We start from the raw sequence: 18341 nt of genomic DNA, 5'->3' as shown, positions 1-18341 counted from the left end.
CCCGAACGCCAAACAGACTGTAATTTCGGATTTTTTTAAGAGATAAATTCCCCACATGTACACGTATGTACATTCCGATTCCGTTTGTATGAACTATACAACTTTTTATACTGACTGAAAATGAATCAGTGCTGTCAACTAAATGGGAACGCTTGTGAGTTTGTTAAATTATTCTTGTTCTTATCTTTTTGTATGTATATTTATTTGCCATGACGAATAAAGTGATTGAATTGATTTACATTTGTATATGTTGTAATTTAAAGATCAATACTGCCGTAAACATTTATTGCAAAGATATATTGTTCGTATGTATATCCTACTGCAAAATAACGATGTGTTAAGCACCGTGGTCGTGTTGGTTCTTGGTCTTTTCAATGCTGACGGATGTGTCGAACACTCGGATAAGTCGAACTTTCCCCTTGGACCCGACAAGTTCGACACAACAGGGTTTGACTGTACCATTATCTGATTGCCCAAAATGAAAACTGACTTGTCCCAGACATCGGATTTTTTAACCCCTGCACTACCATGAATATTACAGAAGAAAACCATGAAAGTGTTTTCAGGGAATGATGATGATGTGTCAGCATGCTAAAATGAGTCAGCATAAATGCCATGCACATTGTTACAGGACCAATTAAGTATTGCTAACAGACGGAGGTGTGTCATAAAGCACTGGTCACTTAAGGATTGAGATTGATCTTAGAAGTTGTAAAGATGAAGGAAAACCAAGTTCTATGGATAGTCAACTTCTTTATTGCAATGAGTGTGACACTTCAGTGTAGGCACTTGCTTGATAACAGTGTTAGTACCTACACAAAATGTTGCACTCACAGTAATGAAGAAGTTGATTATCCACAGAACTTGGTTTTCCTTCACTTAAGTACTGCTAACAGAAGTATGTTTTTTTGTAATGCTCTGACCGCCAAAGTATTGCTTACAGACATCCTTGCTACCTGACCAGATAAGTATGGCATACAAGAGGAATTGCTTGCTAGGACACTACTTCTACAAAATTATACCATACAGAATGAGATTTAAGAGCTTTCAATATGCAGCCTCATTTCAGGAAACACAGGACTGAATGCTGGAATGTTCGATACAAGATGATAAAAGGGATGAGGGAAGCCCCTGCATGTAAACTGTCATCAAGTACTCACTAGAAAGATTTCTTCTGTCCATGTGCAAGGAATCGGTCCCTCCAAACATATTCTGCAAGCTGTCCTGTGAGGTGGTCCAGTGTCTCAGGGGCAAAGCTGGTGAAGGGTATCTTCTGTAATCCCTCCTGGTGGAGTCGATACATTGCAACGATTGGGGAGTCATACTCCCGCTGCCACAAAATATCACCTGGATGGAAAAAAGGGATGGAAAATGACGAAACAGTTGGAAAACTGTGAGTAATCTGGTGATGTTTCTTGAAACAGTTCAACACAATGTATGCCTTGGTCTGTCTGGTTGTATAGTGCTAGCCTAAATAGATACAATACTGTAGTTAAAAATTGATAACCCACTCAGATCATGCTGACACTCAGCCATCCAGTCCTTGTGTTATCCTCTAATACCGAGAGCCAGAAAGGGTAAATAGATCCATCTTCTGGATCCTGATAGTTTCTAGGATTCCAGTCCTGCCCATGTCGTCTCACACTGGCAAGTGAGTTTGTTCAAATTTGCCCCTGTTCATCCGTCATAAAGTCATGTGACCATAACCCTCTAGCACGTAACAGGTAGCTTGGGTTATACGGGGTAATATTAATCAGATTCTGATTAAGCGCTGCAAGCAATCACTTGGTGTTTGGCATTTAATCAAAAGTTTCTTCTTCTTTTAAATAGATTTCATTTACAAACACTTTTTTTTAAACTTCTCCAACCTACCTGATCTGCTATCGAGAGTTACAGAGAGACCATTGGAACTTGCTGTGAGGTGCTGCATATCTGAACAGAAACATACATCCACTGATGCCATGTTCAAGACAATGAACATATTCAATATAAACTCCAGTTCAAAAACCATGTCAGATAGATAGCATCTTGAATTATACTGTTGGTAAAAACACAAACTGATGACTTGTCTTGGTCATCCATTTTGTACTTACATTATTTGGGGATTGATTTGCATCATCAACATTAACAATAACGGATACTGTAATTGTGGTGAAAACATTAGTCAAAATTTGAACTGGCTCAAGTCAGATGACACATTGAGACAGTTGTACAATGACTCAAGACAGATGCCACACTGGGACACTTACATAATGACTTGAGTCAGATGCCATAAGACACTTATATAATGACTCAAGCCAACAACTCGAGCCATACACCATACTGAGACACTTATACAATGACATAAGTCATACAGCACACAGAGACACTTATATAATGACATGAGTCAGACGCCACACGGAGACACTTATACAATGACTCGAGCCATACACCATACTGAGACACTTATATAATGACAAGAGTCATACAGCACACGGAGACACTTATATAATGACATGAGCCAGGCGCCACAGGGAGACACTTATACAATGACATGAGTCATACAGCACACAGAGACACTTATATAATGGCATGCTTCAGGCGCCACACAGAGACACTTATATAATGACATGAGTCAGACGCCACACGGAGACACTTATACAATGACTCGAGCCATACACCATACTGAGACACTTATATAATGACAAGAGTCATACAGCACACGGAGACACTTATATAATGACATGAGCCAGGCGCCACAGGGAGACACTTATACAATGACATGAGTCATACAGCACACAGAGACACTTATATAATGGCATGCTTCAGGCGCCACACAGAGACACTTATATAATGAAATGAGTCAGGCACCACACTGTGACACAATATGACACTTACACAAATATCTCAAGTCAGGCATCATCTTATGACAAAATAGTGATACATAATGTCTCAAGGCAGGTGCCACATTGATGCAAAATATGAAAGTTACCATAATCCTTAGGGTCTGGTGCCACATGGGATGAATAGTCCATAAAAGTGGCATTCCATCTGAAAGGAGAACAATATACAATAAAAAAGTGGAAACTAATCAAAGCATAACCCTAAAGGGAACACCAATTACAGGTTTACTTGCCAGGCTGTATATTAGACAGAAAATTGTGAACCAACAATACTGATGCTTCTCAAGGCCAATAACCATAAGGCCACACCATGGACAAGGATTAGAGAATGTTCAATCCACAAGACTACAACATGGCCAAGGATTAGTGAAGGTTCAATCTACAAAGCTACAACATGGCCAAGGATTAGTGAAGGCTCAACCTATAAAATTACAACATGGCCAAGGATTAATGAAGGTTCAACCTAGAAGAATACAACATCGCCAAGGGTTAGTGAAGGTTCAATCTTCAAAGCTACAACATGGCCAAGGATCAATGAAGGTTCAATGTACAAAGCTACAACATGGCCATGGATTAGTGAAGGTTAAATGTTCAAAGCTACAACATGGCCAAGGATCAATGAAGGTTGAATCTACAAAGCTACAACATGGCCAAAGGTTTTGTGAAGGTTCAATCTACAAAGCTACAATATGACCAAGGATTAGTGAAGGTTCAACCTATACAACTACAACATGCCTGTGGCAAGTGGCTATTCAAAATATTTTTTAACCCCTGCTTCAAGATCTGTCTCATATATCTGCCAAGATTTACTGAAAGACACAATGAAGTTTTCAAGTTGCGCTCCGGAAACGTGGCCCATCCTTTTGAGACAAAGACAAAATCGTTTTCTTGGACATTGGAAAAAATGGAACAAGAGTCATCGGTTCGAATCCCAGATGGGACTCAAACAAAAAAGTACTAGAAATTGTACTTTACTGAGAAAGTGAAATCCCAAATATGACATATGTTGCATAGTGTGATCAAGAGTCATCAGAAGATGACACATATTTGAAAGGACAAATCATCTGACAGTTACTTAATGTCTATTTAGAAACAAAGACCATCCACCCATTTTGAGACTAAGTCCGAATTGTCTCCATGGATACCAGGAAAAATAAATCTGCCAAAACTTTATAAATAGCAAAAGGCATGACTTTGTAGTTGCCACAAATATCTGCCCACATATTTGAGAGGATAAATCATCTGACAGTTACGTGATGTTTTTTTTTTTCATTAAGTTGGAATTGTTTCCGTAGAAATCATTAAAAATATAAATGCCATATATCTATGAACAGCAAAAGGCACCACTTCAAGACTTGTCTCATACATCTGCCAAGATCTGTTGAAAGATACCAAATGGTTTTCGAGATATCCTCTGGAAAAGAAGCCCATCCCTCCTTTTTGAGACTAAGTCCAAACGGTTTCCATGGAAACCCGAAAAAATAAAAATGCCCAAAATTAATAAATAGCAAAAGGCACTACTTTGGGGTCTAGCTCACATATCTGTGAAGTTTTACAGGAGGATATTAAGAAGTTTTCAAGTTGAGCTGCAGAAACGAAGCCCATCCCCCCTTTTTGACACTGTCCAAAACGTTTCCATGGAAAGGGAGAAAATAATACATCACAAAAACCTGTAAACAGCAAAAGGCACCACTTTAGATTTTGACTGACATATCTGCCAAGCTTTGCAGAAAGATACTGAACGGTTTTAAGTTATGCTCCAACAACCAAGCCCACCCCGCTATTAGACTAAGACCAAAACATTCCATGGAAAACAAGAAACAAAATATAAATGCCAAATATCTGTAAATAACAAATGGCACAACCATAGGTTCAGTTCATTATACTATTCAACAAAAAGTAGGGGATGGTGAACTTTCATTTTAGATAGGAAGTGTAAACGTTAACAAACATTTCAAGGACAGACATCTTATGAACGCACCACCATTTCCCTCTATTACCACCCCTAAACACAATGCACGATATGCACGTGCACAACACAGTAGCCCGATACACGTGCATGGGGTCGCATTCTTGATTTTGACGTTTCTTCAAGAAGGTTGAGAAATCACTCATCTTGCACCACACATTTGTTAGTGTTTGTTTCTAGTCATTGTTTTACAATGAAAATTGTATACATGCAAATTACATGCCATACACCATTCGATATAACTATGGCTGTAAGGAAGTGCAAATGGTGATGCACTCTCAAAACATTCAAAAATATCATATCAACATTCATCGACTCTGATAAATCTCCTAAAACTCTTAATCGTAAATTTAATAAAATGAAGATCCCCTACCTTTTTTGGAGAGTATATATCTACCAATTTTGGTCTAAAACTATTGAACAGTTTTTGAGTTATGCTCCAGAAACAAAATGATTACAGTCAGACGAACAGACAGATGAGGCATCGATTATATATCCCTCCACATTACATACCAGGAATGGGGTAAAAATGGTCCATTAAAATTTTGAGGTTTACTATTGACCCATTTTAAATTCAGAAAATGGCTAATAGTCTCGAAAATGACCAAATTTCTCTATCCCAATCCCTCTATGAGAGTACAACATGGCCAAGGATTAGGGAAGGTTTTCCAAACCTTACTATCTCTGCCAGAGAAGTGTGTTTATTACCAAGGCAGCTGTGAACAGATCTACAAGTTTTTAGCAAAAAAACTACATACCTCTTTAGCCTTGTCTTGCTGTCAAACATCAAAATTGTATATTCTGAAAGAAATGGCACATACATATTGAGAACAAATACACAGATGCCATAGACAGTCCATAGACATACCATTCTGTAAATAATCTTAACTGGAAAACTAACAGTATCTTTCAATACTGAAATAACTAACAGTGTCTTAGAGGAGTCAGAATAACTAACAGTATCTACTGATATTGAAGCAAGCAGTTGTCACAAAGGTTTCATAATTCCCACCTGTAAATTATCAAATCAAACCTAAAAGTAATGAAAGTGAAGGTTGCAGTTTAAAATCATAAAAATTTAAATATTTTTGATATTTGAATATTTACCTTAAAATAAGGGTTTATGCATATTACCTCAAGCATCGTGTAAAAGACACCAGACAGTCCTTACTATGCCATTCTCCCGAATGGCTACATCATGTATCAACGAGTGCATGGGAACAGAAGTGACGAGATCTCCCTACCCGTGCAAGAGCAGAAAATCCAAAACAAGAGTCATCAGAAGATGACATAAGCCCCCGGTCCCCACATATTTGAAAGGACAAATAGTCTTACATTTACTTATCGTGTTTATAGACCATGTCTGAATTGTTTCCATGGAACTCATGAAAAATGCCATATATCTGTAATCAGAAAAAGTCACCATTTCAAGATCTGTCTCATATATCTGCCAAGATCTTCTGAAAGATATGAAACGGTTTTCGAGTTGTGCTCCAGAAATGAAGTCTGCAACATGTTCAGACTTTCTTTGGAACCGAGAAAACAACAAATCACAAAAACCTATAAATACCAAAATTTTGAGACTAAGTCCAAAACGTTTCCATGGAACCCAAGAAAATAATAAATCACAAAAACCTGTAAATAGCAAAAGGCACCACTTTGGGGTCTGCCACACATATCTACCAAGTTTTACTTACAAATATTAAGAAGTTTTTGAGTTCTGCTCCAGAAACTAAACATACCTCTCACTTTTGACACAAAGTCCGAAACATTCCATGGAAAACAAAAAAACAAGAAATCCCCAAAACCTGTAAATAGCAAAAGGCACCACTTTTGTTCTGATTGATATATCTACCAAGTTTTGCATAAAAATACTCAAAAGTTTTTGAGTTCTGCTCCGGAAACGAAGCCCATCCCCCCATTTTGAGACTAAGTCCAAAACGTTTCCATGGAACCCAAGAAAATAATAAATCACAAAATCCTGTAAATAGCAAAAGGCACCACTTTGGGGTCTCACACACATATCTTCCAAGTTTTACTGACAGATAATAAGAAGTTTTGAGTTCTGCTCCGGAAACGAAACACACCTCTCACTTTTGACACAAAGTCCGAAACGTTTCCATGGAAACCAAGAAAATAAGAAATCCCCATACCGGTGTGGTGGGTGTCTCGCATCATAGGCCGCCAAAATAGTTGCCCATAACCATAGAGCCACAGTATTCCTAGACACCTCTCCTTTAATCAACAAAGAAAATGGAATGAAAAGTCACTGGACAAAGAAGTTGCTTGTCGGAATCCTGAGGGCCTAAAATGGATGACACCGGAGGGATAGAAAGGAGCCTGTCAAGTTGTCCAGGGACAACAAAATCCCATAACAGTCTTAAATAAACCTGGCCATGACAAGCTTGTTCAAACTTCACACAGGTACATCCAGAGCATGAATCTCGCTGACCCTTGCCGCAGTGGCCAACGCCAAAAGGAAAGCGTACTCTTCGAAAGATTCTCGAAGGAAGCCTCCACCAAGGGTTCATAAGGGAGGCCACAAAGATGGTCTAAGAAAACATTTATATCCGAAGTAGGAGGTCAAAATTTAACCTTTTGATCCTCCAGCTTAAACGCCTTCAACATGGCAAGGAGTTCCGGCACTTTGGACACCTGCCAGTCACACTTGACTGCTAGGACGGAATTGAGGGCTGATAAATACTTCGCAATAGTGCTGCCTCAAAGATGTTTGGACCTTCTCAGGTAGAGAAAAAATTCTGCCAGAAACTGAGGAGAAACTGTTAAAGGATTCTGGTCTCTGAGCATACAAAGCTGCTCAAAATGTCCACTTGTTATCATAAAGACATCTAGTAGAGACCTGGTGCGCAAGAGCTATAACCTTTGCCATTCCGTTAGTGTAACCCTTTCCCATCACAGTTTTCTAAAAATAGTCCAAACGAGTAGATGGAATCTCACCAGATCAGGATGCAGAATATGACTGTGCAGATGACGCAGTAGATGCGGCCAATCAGGTAGTGGTAACAGGTCTCCGTCAACGAGACAGCACAAGTCGAGGAACCAAAGTCTGGCCGGCCACCACGGCGCGACCAAAAGCAGATGAATCTGCTGTGTCTGCTTGATCTTGACCACGACCGCTGGTAGAAGGACTGGTGGAGGGAACGCATAGGCATCCAGCCCTCCCACGACAGGCATTGATTGCCTGTTGGTCTGGCACAGTGAAAGCAGCTACCTTCCTCTATTGATCCTGTGGGATTCTGACAAGGTTATAATGTGTCATGAAAAGGCCTCTGATGAACGTCAGCTCCAGACAGGATTTCTCGATACTGACAATCCCCCCTAGTTGCTCGAGAAGACGGGTTTGCATAGCCAGAGAAACCACAGGGAAATGTGGTGAGTCAGGAAGGTATAGTCTGTTGAATGTACAGTGATACTGTAGTCTTCACCACACAAATAAGAGAAAGAGTCAGAAACCATGCCTACCACAACAAAATACAACTTTAATGCGTAAAGTAGGTAGCACAATAGTGTAATCAAAAAGCCACGTCTGACATGCAAGACGCTTGAAGTAAAATTGTAGGTTTTTGGGATTGTCCACGCTTGCGCGGGTTGGGAGATCTCATCACTTCCGTTCCTATACACTCTTCGATACACGATGTAGCCATTCGGAAGAATAGCGTATCAACGACTGTCTGATCTCTTTTAAGCAATGCATGAGGCAATATGCATAAGCCCTATGGTAAGGTAAGTTAAAAACTGAAGTTAAATGTCAACAAAAACTTGACCAATCAACCTCTCTTGACATCTTGCTTTGTAGCTGTTCAACTCACTGTTTCAAGACTCACTCTGACCTTGGCATGAATGTCATGGTGCAAGAAATATGCCAAAAAATTGTCAAAAAGAAACTGATAAGTCAAGATAAATCTTTTTTTCATAATTTGTTTATTTATCTAAGCATTTACATGGTTGGGGAAGGCACAGTAATTAAGAGAACAAAGCACGGCAGTTTGACAGGGCGGAGTGGTGGCTGAGCGGGCTAGGCGGCTGACTTTGTGTGCCAGCGATTAGGTGCCTGACTGAGGGTGTGGGTTCGAATCCCGGATGGGACTCAACCAAAAAGGTACTTGAACTTTGTACTTTACTAAGAAAGTGTAATCCCAACTAAGACATACGTTACATAATCTATTATATGATCTCTGGCTAAACACACAGTGGGGAACAATAATATCAGTATCTTAGATTGATAGGATAACTAAGAGTATGACGGGGATAACTAACAGTATCATAGAGAATCAGGATAACTAACAGCATCTTGGAGAGTCAGGATAACTAACAGTATCATAGAGAATCAGGATAACTAACAGCATCTTGGAGAGTCAGGATAACTAACAGTATCTTGGAGAGTCAGGATAACTAACAGCATCTTGGAGAATCAGGATAACTAACAGCATCTTGGAGAATCAGGATAACTAACAGCATCTTGGAGAGTCAGGATAACTAACAGCATCTTGGAGAGTCAAGATAACTAACAGCATCTTGGAGAATCAGGATAACTGACAGCATCTTGGAGAGTCAGGATAACTAACAGCATCTTGGAGAGTCAAGATAACTAACAGCATCTTGGAGAATCAGGATAACTGACAGCATCTTGGAGAGTCAGGATAACTAACAGTATCATAGAGAATCAGGATAACTAACAGCATCTTGGAGAATCAGGATAACTAACAGCATCTTGGAGAGTCAGGATAACTAACAGCATCTTGGAGAGTCAGGATAACTAACAGCATCATGGAGAGTCAGGATAACTAACAGCATCTTGGAGAATCAGGATAACTAACAGTATCATAGAGAATCAGGATAACTAACAGTATCATAGAGAATCAGGATAACTAACAGCATCTTGGAGAATCAGGATAACTAACAGCATCTTGGAGAATCAGGATAACTAACAGTATCATAGAGAATCAGGATAACTAACAGCATCTTGGAGAGTCAGGATAAGTAACAGCATCTTGGAGAATCAGGATAACTAACAGCATCTTGGAGAGTCAGGATAACTAACAGTATCTTGGAGAGTCAGGATAACTAACAGCATCTTGGAGAATCAGGATAACTAACAGCATCTTGGAGAGTCAGGATAACTAACAGCATCTTGGAGAGTAAGGATAACTAACAGCATCTTGGAGAGTCAGGATAACTGACAGCATCTTGGAGAATCAGGATAACTAACAGTATCATAGAGAATCAGGATAACTAACAGCATCTTCGAGAATCAGGATAACTAACAGCATCTTGGAGAGTCAGGATAACTAACAGCATCTTGGAGAGTCAGGATAACTAACAGTATCATAGAGAATCAGGATAACTAACAGCATCTTGGAGAGTCAGGATAACTAACAGTATCATAGAGAATCAGGATAACTAACAGCATCTTGGAGAATCAGGATAACTAACAGCATCTTGGAGAGTCAGGATAACTAACAGCATCTTGGAGAGTCAAGATAACTAACAGCATCTTGGAGAATCAGGATAACTGACAGCATCTTGGAGAGTCAGGATAACTAACAGTATCATAGAGAATCAGGATAACTAACAGCATCTTGGAGAATCAGGATAACTAACAGCATCTTGGAGAGTCAGGATAACTAACAGTATCATAGAGAATCAGGATAACTAACAGCATCTTGGAGAGTCAAGATAACTAACAGCATCTTGGAGAATCAGGATAACTAACAGCATCTTGGAGAGTCAGGATAACTAACAGCATCTTGGAGAGTCAGGATAACTAACAGCATCTTGGAGAATCAGGATAACTAACAGCATCTTGGAGAGTCAGGATAACTAACAGTATCATAGAGAATCAGGATAACTAACAGCATCTTGGAGAATCAGGATAACTAACAGCATCTTGGAGAGTCAGGATAACTAACAGCATCTTGGAGAGTCAGGATAACTAACAGCATCTTGGAGAGTCAAGATAACTAACAGCATCTTGGAGAATCAGGATAACAAACAGCATCTTGGAGAATCAGGATAACTAACAGCATCTTGGAGAGTCAGGATAACTAACAGCATCTTGGAGAATCAGGATAACTAACAGCATCTTGGAGAGTCAGGATAACTAACAGCATCTTGGAGAGTCAGGATAACTAACAGTATCATAGAGAATCAGGATAACTGACAGCATCTTGGAGAGTCAAGATAACTAACAGCATCTTGGAGAATCAGGATAACTAACAGCATCTTGGAGAGTCAGGATAACTAACAGTATCATAGAGAATCAGGATAACTAACAGCATCTTGGAGAATCAGGATAACTAACAGCATCTTGGAGAGTCAGGATAAGTAACAGCATCTTGGAGAATCAGGATAACTAACAGCATTTTGGAGAGTCAGGATAACTAACAGTATCTTGGAGAGTCAGGATAACTAACAGCATCTTGGAGAATCAGGATAACTAACAGCATCTTGGAGAGTCAGGATAACTAACAGCATCTTGGAGAGTAAGGATAACTAACAGCATCTTGGAGAGTCAGGATAACTGACAGCATCTTGGAGAATCAGGATAACTAACAGTATCATAGAGAATCAGGATAACTAACAGTATCATAGAGAATCAGGATAACTAACAGCATCTTCGAGAATCAGGATAACTAACAGCATCTTGGAGAGTCAGGATAACTAACAGCATCTTGGAGAGTCAGGATAACTAACAGTATCATAGAGAATCAGGATAACTAACAGCATCTTGGAGAGTCAGGATAACTAACAGTATCATAGAGAATCAGGATAACTAACAGCATCTTGGAGAATCAGGATAACTAACAGCATCTTGGAGAGTCAGGATAACTAACAGCATCTTGGAGAGTCAAGATAACTAACAGCATCTTGGAGAATCAGGATAACTGACAGCATCTTGGAGAGTCAGGATAACTAACAGTATCATAGAGAATCAGGATAACTAACAGCATCTTGGAGAATCAGGATAACTAACAGCATCTTGGAGAGTCAGGATAACTAACAGTATCATAGAGAATCAGGATAACTAACAGCATCTTGGAGAGTCAAGATAACTAACAGCATCTTGGAGAATCAGGATAACTAACAGCATCTTGGAGAGTCAGGATAACTAACAGCATCTTGGAGAGTCAGGATAACTAACAGCATCTTGGAGAGTCAGGATAACTAACAGTATCATAGAGAATCAGGATAACTAACAGCATCTTGGAGAATCAGGATAACTAACAGCATCTTGGAGAGTCAGGATAACTAACAGCATCTTGGAGAGTCAGGATAACTAACAGCATCTTGGAGAGTCAAGATAACTAACAGCATCTTGGAGAATCAGGATAACTAACAGCATCTTGGAGAATCAGGATAACTAACAGCATCTTGGAGAGTCAGGATAACTAACAGCATCTTGGAGAATCAGGATAACTAACAGCATCTTGGAGAGTCAGGATAACTAACAGCATCTTGGAGAATCAGGATAACTAACAGTATCATAGAGAATCAGGATAACTGACAGCATCTTGGAGAGTCAAGATAACTAACAGCATCTTGGAGAATCAGGATAACTAACAGCATCTTGGAGAGTCAGGATAACTAACAGTATCATAGAGAATCAGGATAACTAACAGCATCTTGGAGAATCAGGATAACTAACAGCATCTTGGAGAGTCAGGATAACTAACACCATCATAGAGAATCAGGATAACTAACAGCATCTTGGAGAGTCAGGATAACTAACAGTATCATAGAGAATCAGGATAACTAACAGCATCTTGGAGAGTCAGGATAACTAACAGCATCATAGAGAATCAGGATAACTAACAGCATCTTGGAGAATCAGGATAACTAACAGCATCTTGGAGAGTCAGGATAACTAACAGCATCTTGGAGAATCAGGATAACTAACAGCATCTTGGAGAGTCAGGATAACTAACAGCATCTTGGAGAATCAGGATAACTAACAGTATCATAGAGAATCAGGATAACTAACAGCATCTTGGAGAATCAGGATAACTGACAGCATCTTGGAGAATCAGGATAACTAACAGCATCTTGGAGAGTCAGGATAACTAACAGCATCTTGGAGAGTCAGGATAACTAACAGCATCTTGGAGAATCAGGATAACTGACAGCATCTTGGAGAATCAGGATAACTAACAGCATCTTGGAGAGTCAGGATAACTAACAGCATCTTGGAGAATCAGGATAACTAACAGCATCTTGGAGAGTCAGGATAACTAACAGCATCATAGAGAATCAGGATAACTAACAGCATCTTGGAGAATCAGGATAACTAACAGTATCATAGAGAATCAGGATAACTAACAGCATCTTGGAGAGTCAGGATAACTAACAGTATCATAGAGAATCAGGATAACTAACAGTATCATAGAGAATCAGGATAACTAACAGCATCTTGGAGAGTCAGGATAACTAACAGCATCTTGGAGAGTCAGGATAACTAACAGCATCTTGGAGAGTCAGGATAACTAACAGCATCTTGGAGAATCAGGATAACTAACAGCATCTTGGAGAGTCAGGATAACTAACAGCATCTTGGAGAATCAGGATAACTGACAGCATCTTGGAGAGTCAGGATAACTAACAGCATCTTGGAGAATCAGGATAACTAACAGTGTCATAGAGAATCAGGATAACTAACAGCATCATAGAGAATCAGGATAACTAACAGCATCTTGGAGAATCAGGATAACTAACAGCATCTTGGAGAATCAGGATAACTAACAGTATCATAGAGAATCAGGATAACTAACAGCATCTTGGAGAGTCAGGATAACTAACAGCATCTTGGAGAGTCAGGATAACTAACAGCATCTTGGAGAGTCAGGATAACTAACAGCATCTTGGAGAATCAGGATAACTAACAGCATCTTGGAGAGTCAGGATAACTAACAGCATCTTGGAGAATCAGGATAACTAACAGCATCTTGGAGAGTCAGGATAACTAACAGCATCTTGGAGAATCAGGATAACTAACAGCATCTTGGAGAATCAGGATAACTAACAGTATCATAGAGAATCAGGATAACTAACAGCATCTTGGAGAGTCAGGATAACTAACAGCATCTTGGAGAGTCAGGATAACTAACAGCATCTTGGAGAGTCAGGATAACTAACAGCATCTTGGAGAATCAGGATAACTAACAGCATCTTGGAGAGTCAGGATAACTAACAGCATCTTGGAGAGTCAGGATAACTAACAGTATCATAGAGAATCAGGATAACTGACAGCATCTTGGAGAGTCAAGATAACTAACAGCATCTTGGAGAATCAGGATGACTAACAGCATCTTGGAGAGTCAGGATAACTAACAGTATCATAGAGAATCAGGATAACTAACAGCATCTTGGAGAATCAGGATAACTAACAGCATCTTGGAGAGTCAGGATAACTAACAGCATCATAGAGAATCAGGATAACTAACAGCATCTTGGAGAGTCAGGATAACTAACAGTATCATAGAGAATCAGGATAACTAACAGCATCTTGGAGAGTCAGGATAACTAACAGCATCATAGAGAATCAGGATAACTAACAGCATCTTGGAGAATCAGGATAACTAACAGTATCATAGAGAATCAGGATAACTAACAGTATCATAGAGAATCAGGATAACTAACAGCATCTTGGAGAGTCAGGATAACTAACAGTATCATAGAGAATCAGGATAACTAACAGCATCTTGGAGAATCAGGATAACTAACAGTATCATAGAGAATCAGGATAACTAACAGTATCATAGAGAATCAGGATAACTAACAGCATCTTGGAGAATCAGGATAACTAACAGCATCTTGGAGAGTCAGGATAACTAACAGCATCTTGGAGAATCAGGATAACTAACAGCATCTTGGAGAATCAGGATAACTAACAGCATCTTGGAGAGTCAGGATAACTAACAGCATCTTGGAGAATCAGGATAACTAACAGCATCTTGGAGAGTCAGGATAACTAACAGCATCTTGGAGAGTCAGGATAACTAACAGTATCATAGAGAATCAGGATAACTGACAGCATCTTGGAGAGTCAAGATAACTAACAGCATCTTGGAGAATCAGGATAACTAACAGCATCTTGGAGAGTCAGGATAACTAACAGTATCATAGAGAATCAGGATAACTAACAGCATCTTGGAGAATCAGGATAACTAACAGCATCTTGGAGAGTCAGGATAAGTAACAGCATCTTGGAGAATCAGGATAACTAACAGCATTTTGGAGAGTCAGGATAACTAACAGTATCTTGGAGAGTCAGGATAACTAACAGCATCTTGGAGAATCAGGATAACTAACAGCATCTTGGAGAGTCAGGATAACTAACAGCATCTTGGAGAGTAAGGATAACTAACAGCATCTTGGAGAGTCAGGATAACTGACAGCATCTTGGAGAATCAGGATAACTAACAGTATCATAGAGAATCAGGATAACTAACAGTATCATAGAGAATCAGGATAACTAACAGCATCTTCGAGAATCAGGATAACTAACAGCATCTTGGAGAGTCAGGATAACTAACAGCATCTTGGAGAGTCAGGATAACTAACAGTATCATAGAGAATCAGGATAACTAACAGCATCTTGGAGAGTCAGGATAACTAACAGTATCATAGAGAATCAGGATAACTAACAGCATCTTGGAGAATCAGGATAACTAACAGCATCTTGGAGAGTCAGGATAACTAACAGCATCTTGGAGAGTCAAGATAACTAACAGCATCTTGGAGAATCAGGATAACTGACAGCATCTTGGAGAGTCAGGATAACTAACAGTATCATAGAGAATCAGGATAACTAACAGCATCTTGGAGAATCAGGATAACTAACAGCATCTTGGAGAGTCAGGATAACTAACAGTATCATAGAGAATCAGGATAACTAACAGCATCTTGGAGAGTCAAGATAACTAACAGCATCTTGGAGAATCAGGATAACTAACAGCATCTTGGAGAGTCAGGATAACTAACAGCATCTTGGAGAGTCAGGATAACTAACAGCATCTTGGAGAGTCAGGATAACTAACAGTATCATAGAGAATCAGGATAACTAACAGCATCTTGGAGAATCAGGATAACTAACAGCATCTTGGAGAGTCAGGATAACTAACAGCATCTTGGAGAGTCAGGATAACTAACAGCATCTTGGAGAGTCAAGATAACTAACAGCATCTTGGAGAATCAGGATAACTAACAGCATCTTGGAGAATCAGGATAACTAACAGCATCTTGGAGAGTCAGGATAACTAACAGCATCTTGGAGAATCAGGATAACTAACAGCATCTTGGAGAGTCAGGATAACTAACAGCATCTTGGAGAATCAGGATAACTAACAGTATCATAGAGAATCAGGATAACTGACAGCATCTTGGAGAGTCAAGATAACTAACAGCATCTTGGAGAATCAGGATAACTAACAGCATCTTGGAGAGTCAGGATAACTAACAGTATCATAGAGAATCAGGATAACTAACAGCATCTTGGAGAATCAGGATAACTAACAGCATCTTGGAGAGTCAGGATAACTAACACCATCATAGAGAATCAGGATAACTAACAGCATCTTGGAGAGTCAGGATAACTAACAGTATCATAGAGAATCAGGATAACTAACAGCATCTTGGAGAGTCAGGATAACTAACAGCATCATAGAGAATCAGGATAACTAACAGCATCTTGGAGAATCAGGATAACTAACAGCATCTTGGAGAGTCAGGATAACTAACAGCATCTTGGAGAATCAGGATAACTAACAGCATCTTGGAGAGTCAGGATAACTAACAGCATCTTGGAGAATCAGGATAACTAACAGTATCATAGAGAATCAGGATAACTAACAGCATCTTGGAGAATCAGGATAACTGACAGCATCTTGGAGAATCAGGATAACTAACAGCATCTTGGAGAGTCAGGATAACTAACAGCATCTTGGAGAGTCAGGATAACTAACAGCATCTTGGAGAATCAGGATAACTGACAGCATCTTGGAGAATCAGGATAACTAACAGCATCTTGGAGAGTCAGGATAACTAACAGCATCTTGGAGAATCAGGATAACTAACAGCATCTTGGAGAGTCAGGATAACTAACAGCATCATAGAGAATCAGGATAACTAACAGCATCTTGGAGAATCAGGATAACTAACAGTATCATAGAGAATCAGGATAACTAACAGCATCTTGGAGAGTCAGGATAACTAACAGTATCATAGAGAATCAGGATAACTAACAGTATCATAGAGAATCAGGATAACTAACAGCATCTTGGAGAGTCAGGATAACTAACAGCATCTTGGAGAGTCAGGATAACTAACAGCATCTTGGAGAGTCAGGATAACTAACAGCATCTTGGAGAATCAGGATAACTAACAGCATCTTGGAGAGTCAGGATAACTAACAGCATCTTGGAGAATCAGGATAACTGACAGCATCTTGGAGAGTCAGGATAACTAACAGCATCTTGGAGAATCAGGATAACTAACAGTGTCATAGAGAATCAGGATAACTAACAGCATCATAGAGAATCAGGATAACTAACAGCATCTTGGAGAATCAGGATAACTAACAGCATCTTGGAGAATCAGGATAACTAACAGTATCATAGAGAATCAGGATAACTAACAGCATCTTGGAGAGTCAGGATAACTAACAGCATCTTGGAGAGTCAGGATAACTAACAGCATCTTGGAGAGTCAGGATAACTAACAGCATCTTGGAGAATCAGGATAACTAACAGCATCTTGGAGAGTCAGGATAACTAACAGCATCTTGGAGAATCAGGATAACTAACAGCATCTTGGAGAGTCAGGATAACTAACAGCATCTTGGAGAATCAGGATAACTAACAGCATCTTGGAGAATCAGGATAACTAACAGTATCATAGAGAATCAGGATAACTAACAGCATCTTGGAGAGTCAGGATAACTAACAGCATCTTGGAGAGTCAGGATAACTAACAGCATCTTGGAGAGTCAGGATAACTAACAGCATCTTGGAGAATCAGGATAACTAACAGCATCTTGGAGAGTCAGGATAACTAACAGCATCTTGGAGAGTCAGGATAACTAACAGTATCATAGAGAATCAGGATAACTGACAGCATCTTGGAGAGTCAAGATAACTAACAGCATCTTGGAGAATCAGGATGACTAACAGCATCTTGGAGAGTCAGGATAACTAACAGTATCATAGAGAATCAGGATAACTAACAGCATCTTGGAGAATCAGGATAACTAACAGCATCTTGGAGAGTCAGGATAACTAACAGCATCATAGAGAATCAGGATAACTAACAGCATCTTGGAGAGTCAGGATAACTAACAGTATCATAGAGAATCAGGATAACTAACAGCATCTTGGAGAGTCAGGATAACTAACAGCATCATAGAGAATCAGGATAACTAACAGCATCTTGGAGAATCAGGATAACTAACAGTATCATAGAGAATCAGGATAACTAAC

General features: G+C 39.5%; 1 protein-coding gene across 1 annotated transcript in view; it reads right to left on the bottom strand.

The window, feature by feature from the left end:
* LOC137284604 (serine/threonine-protein kinase/endoribonuclease IRE1-like) overlaps positions 1 to 18341 on the bottom strand; it is a 56606-nt gene that overhangs the window by 28679 nt on the left and 9586 nt on the right. Inside the window, exons 6-9 of the mRNA XM_067816485.1 lie at positions 5610 to 5652; positions 2972 to 3030; positions 1873 to 1932; positions 1161 to 1347 (exon numbers count right to left, since the gene is read on the bottom strand). Of these exons, the coding sequence (XP_067672586.1) occupies positions 1161 to 1347; positions 1873 to 1932; positions 2972 to 3030; positions 5610 to 5652 (349 nt within the window). The remainder of the gene's footprint in view (positions 1 to 1160; positions 1348 to 1872; positions 1933 to 2971; positions 3031 to 5609; positions 5653 to 18341) is intronic.

Source organism: Haliotis asinina, chromosome 5 (genome assembly GCF_037392515.1).
Source record: "Haliotis asinina isolate JCU_RB_2024 chromosome 5, JCU_Hal_asi_v2, whole genome shotgun sequence".
In the NCBI taxonomy this organism is placed as follows: Eukaryota; Metazoa; Mollusca; class Gastropoda; order Lepetellida; family Haliotidae; genus Haliotis; species Haliotis asinina.
This window is presented reverse-complemented; position numbering and strand designations above follow the sequence as displayed.